The 8,714-nt window shown below is 35.5% G+C and overlaps 1 protein-coding gene across 4 annotated transcripts in view; it reads right to left on the bottom strand.

The window, feature by feature from the left end:
• Window positions 1-5,083: 5,083 nt before the first annotated feature.
• The window catches only part of ZMAT1 (zinc finger matrin-type 1), a 46,613-nt gene continuing 42,982 nt past the window's right edge, over window positions 5,084-8,714 (bottom strand). For all 4 annotated transcript variants that reach the window (XM_074392309.1, XM_074392310.1, XM_039464179.2 and 1 more), the window contains one exon: window positions 5,084-7,609. In XM_074392309.1, the coding sequence (XP_074248410.1) occupies window positions 6,304-7,609 (1,306 nt within the window). In that variant the 3' untranslated portion in view covers window positions 5,084-6,303. The remainder of the gene's footprint in view (window positions 7,610-8,714) is intronic.

Raw genomic sequence — 8,714 nt, 5'->3', positions numbered from 1 at the left:
ATTAAGGAACGGGAAGATTTGGTGTTTGGTAAGGGTTCAATCTCTGCTTTCAAGAGGGTGCCTTGAATGGTGCATCCTCCAGAGGGCATGAACAATATTCCTCTCCTGGCAGAAGAGCAGAACAGAGCAAACCCACTCACATAAGCCCTTTTTATTGTGAACATAATCAATTCCTGAGCCCTTATAACCTAAGCACCTCCTATTAGGCCCCACCTCCCAGCTCTATTGCATTGGGGATTAAGTTTCAACATGAGTTTTGGAAGGGAAAAAAAAAAATTCAAACCATAGCAACTCCTGTTTTCAAACAGGCTAAGACTATAACCCTTTTTGTCAAAGTCCTCCAGGTCGGACCCTACTCTCCCTTTGCTTATTCTGTTATACACTCTCAGATTCTCAGATGGGCTGCTTCCTCTATGGGAAGTCCATTTTTGCTCCCTGTTTCCAACACCCCTGAACACACACACACACACACACACACACACACACACACACACACACACACACAAATGGAGCCTCCTGGAAACCCCTATTGCTCTTACAGTTTGGCCACAAATTATATAATCTTTGAGCCCAATCACACCAAGCCTCTTCCTACCTTTTTTCTTCCCTTAGAATGGACATAGTCCTTCCCTTTTCCCTTATTATAATAGTACTTCTCAGGTCAGATTAAGTTGTGATTTGATCAGTTACTGGTTTCGTGGCCAGCAGGAGAGATGGGGGCAGAAGGTAGGGGAGGAAAGTTGTCTTGTAAGGTAGATAGCAAAATATTATCTTCATGCAAGAAGGGGATGCTAGTCCTTAATTGGGAGAAAAGGGTTGGGTTTCCAGTTTAGCAAAAAGAAAAATAAATACAAAGACACTCAGTTAAATTTAGATTTTAGGTAATGAATTTTTAAAGTGTAAGTTTGACTAAAGTATTACATGTAACACATTTATTACAATTAGCTCTTTATCTGACATGCACATTTAACTGAGCATTCTGTATTTTATTTGATAATCCTAGAGCTCAGAGCGTTCAGGAGGAAGTGGGATAAAATGAAGAGATCAAAGTCTCTTTATATGTTACCAAGGATACCTTCTGACTTTCATATTTTGCCCTCAATTGTTCATTCATTTTCTCAGGCTTTCATATTCTTTCTACAACGTATCAATGGCATCTAAAAAGTCAGCAAATTCCATATAATTGCTATTTCCCCTAATCTTCTCAATTACTTAAGATATTACATTTGCATTTACATTCATTTCTACTAGTATCATTTGAAAGTTTTAACAACCTTCAAGTTGAAAATGTTGTTAAACTTTTTCATAGCATGCCAGAGACTACCTACTATGAGTATTTTATCTGTTACCAATGACAGAATACTCACTGCCTTCTTTGAAAATCCCATTTTGGAGGTCTATTCTCTAGGATCACTTCTGTTATCATATCTTTTGGGTAAAGTTCTAGGGGAAATTGACTATGAGATAAAAATTTGATTGTAGACAATTTATAGGGGCATGCTCAAAAGAACCCTTGTGAATTGATGAGGGAGGAAAGAATAGCAGAGAAAGAATTGAACTAATACAGTCACAATGAAGGCCTCAGCTGATCCTATGGGGAGTTTGGGAACTGAGATGGCCTTTCAAATTTGCCCAAAATTGAAGCAGGAGGTCTGGCTTTTGTCTATCTACATCTTCCCATCATTGGATGTGTGCTGCACAGCCTTAGGAGAGTCAGTTGCCTTTAGATAAGGCCAATTCTCCTGAATTTGAAGAAGTGAGTGCCCCTGAGCGGAGAAGATATGGCAAGGGGTGGAGAGTCATTCTGGGCAGCATAATACAGCCTCCATTTCAATGAATTTAATTGTATCTCTATTGGCTATCTTTTATCTCTTAGTTTTATCAATCTTTAGTATAATTTAAAAAATTATTTATCTTCATTTTCATTTTCATTTGTCTCATTGCCACAGTTTCTATCATGTATTCTTTCCAAGTTAACCTTCATTTATCATTTTTTTTCTTGTTTTCATGATTATTTCCTTAGTCCTGTTTCTGTTTCATAACCTTCTGTTGTTTATTTCTTGGTTCTTTTCCTGAATTATACTGTTTCAAAGCTTTAAATGTTTTCTTTCAGCTCATTTAGAAATACTAGGCCAGAGTTTTTATCTGCTTTGTGTTTGCATGTTTCTGGTGTGTTCACATCCTATGGGACTTGTCTCTCAAGGTATTAGGCTCACCTTTAGAAGTTTATTTTGCTGTCATCATACTTTTTGGGATTTGATTTCTCTGGATTCTTCCTTCATTTGCTACTATCTGAACTTTACTTTTCCCTTCCCCACAATATTTCTTCCCTGTTCAATTTGATTTCTGAAATAATCAGTTTTCTTTCTGTATGCGGATTTTTTTCTTCTGGAAGAAAACATATGCCGGACAGTTGTGAAATCCTTAAGGGACTAGTTCACCATCGCTCTCTTTGATCTCTTGATGATTCTGTGCAGTTTTCTTTATTTGTCTGTTATTCAGAACCTGTGATCACTTATTCCAATGTTTCAACTGCTCTCAAACCTATCTTCCCAGTTTGGTCAAGAAATAATGATATTTCAGATTAGGATGATGACAGTGAAGATGAACTGAACGTTGAGAGATATTCTGGTGATATAATCAAGGGGAATCACTTATGGTCTAATGTAGGAGAGAAGAGATGCTGAAAAATGGTTTTTGGCTTAGGCAATTATATGAAGATCTTACAGAAATAAGGGAAACTAGATGAATAATTGGTAATGGCAGAAGAAGGCATTCTATTTGTCTATATTAAGCTTGCAGCACCTATTAGATAGCCATGTAGATATATCAAATAAATCAGTCTTTGAACTGAGAGAAAACAGTGTGCTTAGATGTCGTTTGGGAAGCCTTTTCTGAATGCCCTCTTCCCATCGCATTAATCTTATTACCTTTGCTGCCCATGGCATCCTTCATCATTTTGATGGAAGCCTTTATCAAATTTATTTTGTAATTGCCTATTTATTGGTCCATTTCCTCTGTTGGATTGTGAACTTTTTGAAACAGAATCTGTGTTCATTCTTTTTTCAGGTTCCTTCCTGGAACAATGCTGACAGTCAGCTCTTACTTGTTCAATGCATGCACACAAGAATGTCAATTCTATTTTTTCTACAGCTCCAATTTTTGAAAACTGTTTTCCAAATTTGGCCAATACTTGCCTCTCTCTATCTTCTATTAACTTCAGGATTTATCTCTGAAGTTAGATATTTTTAAATTGTTTCAAATATTCTCTTACATATTTGACTTAGGCCATATGTGTATTTTATGTCTGGGTGAGCATATTAGTCTTTGAAACCAAACACATAATAAAATCCTCAACACTGTTTTCACATATATCTTAAATTATGTCTCCTCAAATAGGTTTTTGTATTGAAATACTTAAATGTAGGATTTATTATTAATATCATTAAATTTCATCTTAGTGAATTAAACACTTAATTTCAGAAGTGGAGATCATTTGGGATCCTACACATAAACATCTTGACTTATATATATTCTTACCTCTAAGTGCTCAGAGGCAGAAATTGGAAGTATAACAAAAGTGCCAATGTTGGGCTCCAGACCCTTGTCCCACTCTCAACCAAAAAATTATGTTTTTAGGTTAATGTAAAATTTGTTTTATGGTGAGGCCAATGTAAAATTTATATTTGGCATAAAGTTGTCTTAAAATTTTTGAAAGCCATTTTTCTAGAGCAAGTCACTGGTGCATGTCCCTAGACTGTAATCAATACTACATCCTTTTCTCTCTGTCTACTCATCACCCAATTTAAATGGTTTTAATTTTGTAAGTTTGCATGATTTATCCACTATAGTTTAAAAATGGGTAATTTTTATAAATCATTGCATCTACTTATTTTAAAAAGATCAGAGTAATTTGGTATCTTAGTGAATATTCTTATGATATATAGTTTTGAGTCCTCCCCAACTTTAAACACAAAATAAGCTTCTGTGAAAGAATTTGTCAATTTAACAGATGCTGGCCATTCAATTGATCTCACCTTGCACTTTGTGAAAAAATGCTGCATTTCGTGGTATGCTCAAAAAAGGTAACTGGCCAGTTTGTGCTTGGTAATTCAGTCTATGCGATCTACCCTGGTTCTTCTTTCCCTTTTTCTTTCACAAATACACCAAATGTATTTAAAAGGGGGGATGATATTGTACCATAAAATAATCTTACAACAACAGTCTCATGGAAGAGGATTTGGGAACCATCTAACTCAATTTAGGACTATTTACTCAACTAGGTATAAACCCAGTCAATGATACTATGCTTCAGCTAACACTTACTATTTTATTTAAATTGCAAAGAACAAAAACAATGATTAAATCCCTTGTCTAAATGCAGATATGTCACCAACTAAATTTGTTATTTTTAAAAAATAGACACAGGATCTCACTATGCTGCCTAGGCTGTTCTTGAACTCCTGGGCTCAAGTGACCCTTCTGTCTCAGCCTCCCAAAGTGCTGGGATTACAGGCATGAGCCACTGTGTGGAGCATAAATTTATTTTTTGATAAAATTAACACATGAAGGGCATACTAAAGCCTATTTTTTCATATTACTGGTGACTCAAGTTGGATTCTAATGGTATTCTCACAAGTTCACACAGCAACTTGATGATACAACTGAGACCAGAATCCTGGAATTTGGATTCACAGGCCATTACACTTTCTACTATCCCAAATACTTACAAGAGGGACTGCTCATAAATAAAGAGAGCACCAATGTAAAAACAACAACAACAACAACAAAAAAAACTGACAAAATCAAACAATTCAAAGGTAACATCCTCTGGCCCTTTACCACTTACAAATTCTTCCTTCTTCGGTTTCAAGTATTTAATTCGTAACATTTTCCTAACCTAAAACTGAGTTTGAGACTGAGTATCAGCTTCTACGAGGCAAGATGTAGAAAAAATAAAATTATTACAACTTCACCGTGTGATCTCCCCAGAGGTATTAAGTGCAAACTGTTTAAGTATTGCCCCTCCAACTTCCAAAATAATCGTCTCTGGATCGGAAATGATCATTTGCATAAAACAATCTGTAGAAATTAAAACACTTTAATATAAACATTTCCAGAATATAGACTGACTTTTTATATCAGCACTTTTTGAGAGCTTTTTTAAAACTATATATCATCTAAGTTTATTATAGACTTTTTCATTTTCCATGTTCAGAACTAGAAAATGCAAAAAATACACTGCAAATTAGATTGAACAAAGAAAAAAACAATCAGTTTAAGTTACTTCATACATATTCCTTTAAGAAAGTGGAGTCACATAAACACAGAAAAACAACAATACAATACCACCAACACTAAAGCAAAACCAAGCAAAGAATTGATTTTGTAATGCTTGGCAATTCTGTCCTTTAAAATAAATTATCTCCCATGAGCAAATAATTCATTATCACAGCAATTTGATGAGCAGAAGTAGACACAACTTCATTTAGGAAAACTACATTATATGTGAGATATGTGAGAAACATTTAATATATTTTTTTCTTTTTTAAGAAAATGAAGGAAAGTAACTTGAGGAAAAGGCATATTGAATACTTTTACTTCACTTGGCTTTTTTAGAGATTAAAGTAGCCATCTACCTAGAAAAATTCCAATAACATGAATTTTATGAAAGGAAATTCTTTAACTTTTTTCTTCAACTTTGAAGGAAAAAACTAAAAAGTTAAAAATCCTAGAGTAGACTCATCCCAAATCACTATCTCTTGTGTCTTTTCTTGAGTAGGTTTCTTTTTGTCTTAACTTCTTGTGTTCTCATGTTAGTGTTCAGAGGCTACGTTTAGGCTTTTTTGTTGTTGTTTCTTCTTTCAACTAAATTACAAGCTTTTTTAAAAATAGCTTTTCTGAAGTGACACTGACTGTATCTACCTATCCTTTTCTTCATCTGATCCTCTTGCGTTTGTCTAAGTCCATTTTCTTAGCTGATTTTCTCAATTAATCCTTGGGTAAACAAAACTAAAAGTTCAATACACAAGCGTAGGCTCAATCCAAAACACAGACTCTTCTCTTTTCTTTAACAGTTTTGCTTTTCTCTTCTGTTCTCCTTGAGTTCTTATGTTCTTTTTCAGATATTAAGTTTAGGATTTCTTTTCTTCTTCTTTTAATTCAATTTTAATTTTATACAAAAAAACTAAGTATCCTGAACTGACACTGACTATATCTCCCTCTTATTTATCAGATGTTGCGGTCTTTTTCTAAATTCATACTGTTTTTTCAATTCAACCTTGGGTAAACAAAACTAAACATTCAAAATCCAAGAATAGACTCATCCCAAAGCATTTCCTCTTCTGTCCTTTCTTCAACAGATTTCTTTTTCTGTTTCCTGTGCTTACGTTCTTCTTTCTCAGAAGGTACATTGTGGCTTTTTTTCTTTTTTCGATGCTTAAGCTTTCCTGAACTGACCCTGACTCTATCTCCCTCTCTTTTCCTTTGTCGGATGCTCTTGTCTTTGTCTAAATCTGTATCTTCATAAGTCTTTTTCCTTTTATGCTTGGACTGTTCTTTCTCTGGCCTTTCTTTGCCTTCTTCCAGGTGTCGTCTTCTCTTCTGATGTTTCCGTTTATGACCCGCTTGATGGTCAGTAGTATTGTTTTCTGGGGAGAGGTGCTTGTAAACTTCAGATTCCACACTGTATGAGCCAGAGTTATTTTCTTGCTGATTAAGGCTCAAGGGTACTGGTTTTTCTGGGAAATAGTCTCTGGTGAGTTGACAGTAGCTAATAGAATCTAGTCTCTGTTTGCTGTCATAAGCTGATAAACAATGAGGTAACTGGTTTTCCACTGCTTGTGAAATACTGTATGGTCCTGAATAGGCCTGGAAAGTCTCAAATGGGATCTTTTCCTCCAACATTCTATGTCTAGGTCTGACATCAACCATTTCTCTGTTCTGTGTTTCTACAGAGCTATCACCTATCTTTCTGAAACAAGTTTTTGGCTCTAGTCCTCTGGCTTTCTGCACTTTTATGTAATCTTCAAGTTCATCTTGGAAAGAATCATATGTCCTCTTTGAATGAACTGGTAACCACTGAGGTAACTGGCTTTCCACTGGCGAAATATGGTATGGTCGTTGGTAGGTCTGAGAAGCCTCACGTGAAAATCTTTGCTCACACATTCTTGGTCTGGGTCCAGAATCAACCTCTCTGTGTCCATGAGTATCCACAGAGTTCTCTCTCATATTTCTGAAACAAGTCTTTGGATCCAGTCCTCTGGCTTTCTGTACTTTGATGTAATCTTCAAGTTCATCTTGGAAAGAGTCATATGTCTTCTTTGAATGAGGCAACTGCGTTTCCACTGCCTGTGAAATATTGTATGGTATGGGGTGTGTTTGGAAAGTCTCAAATGGGAGCCTTTGCTCAAACATTCTATGTCTGGGTCTGAAATCAACCACTTCTCTGTGTCTGAGTGTTTCCAAAGAACTCTGTTCCATCTTTCTGAAACAAGTCTTGGGCTCTAGTCCTCTGGCTTTCTGCACGTTGATATAATCTGCACATTCATTTTGATAAGAGTCATGTGTCTTCCTTGAATTCTTCACTAGATTGATAACAATGGATTCTCTGTAAAGAAGACAGTAGAAAATTCTTGTTATTAGATTATTTTATACTGAATATTTTCTTTGCTCTTAAAAGTATTAGTCTGAAAAAAGAAAAAACAAATGCTCAAATTTTAAAAACCTACTTCATTATAAAAGCTATAAATCATCAATTTTTATGCCAAAAAAAGCAGCATGAACAGTGAGAACCTACTTCATTATAAAAGCCATAAATCATGACGTTTTTATGCCCCCCAAAAAGCAGTATGGACAGTGGTATATCTCTCAGGCACCTCACAATTTTTATGAAAAAAATAAAAAAATAAAAAATAAATTAAAAAAAAAAAAGAGCAAACTTCCTCAGGCCCGGGATGAAAGGGAAGATGGATATAAAGGAGCAGACTTATCCGATGTTGTTGTAGCACTAAAAATGTTAAGGCATGTTGGAATGTATGCATAGGAACTAATGATATTTAATGTCCTCACAGATGCTCTGATTTGACTGTCATATTGTTTTTAAAGTTTTCATTAGTGAGTTCCTTATATATATCTTACAAATGTGACAGGTACGTATTTATTCTGTAATCTTGAGGTTTTTTTTAAAGTCTAAATTATAAATCTAGCCAGGTGAGGTGCATGCACCTGTATTCCCAGCTACTGAAGCTGAAGCAGGAGGATTCCTTGAGCCCAGGAGTTCGAGGCTGTACTGCACTATGATGAGGCAAATAGCCACTGCACTCCAGCCTGGGCAAGACAGCAAGAACCCATCTCTAAAAAAAGGAATGTAAATGTGGGTTAATTGGGCAAGTCAGACAATTTAGCTTCTAAGTATTCAAATTCAAATAATATAAATATTTTCTACCAGAATAAAACAATGTTAACAGAAAGAAAATGTCTTGATTTTATTTTATTCATTTTATTTTATTTATTTTCTTGAGACAGGGTTTCACTCTGTTGCTCAGGCTGGAGTGCAGTGGTATGATCATGGTTCACTGCATCCTCAACATCCTGGGCTCAAGCGATCTTCCCACCTCAGCTCCCCAAGTAGCTGTGACCATGGGTGCATGCCACTAAACCTAGCTAATTTTTATTTTTTGGGGGTAGATATAAGATCTCACTATGTCGCTCAG

This window comes from Saimiri boliviensis, chromosome X, assembly GCF_048565385.1.
Source record: "Saimiri boliviensis isolate mSaiBol1 chromosome X, mSaiBol1.pri, whole genome shotgun sequence".
In the NCBI taxonomy this organism is placed as follows: domain Eukaryota; kingdom Metazoa; phylum Chordata; class Mammalia; order Primates; family Cebidae; genus Saimiri; species Saimiri boliviensis.
The sequence above is the reverse complement of the archived record's forward strand: the minus strand, read 5'-3'. Positions and strand labels throughout refer to the sequence as shown.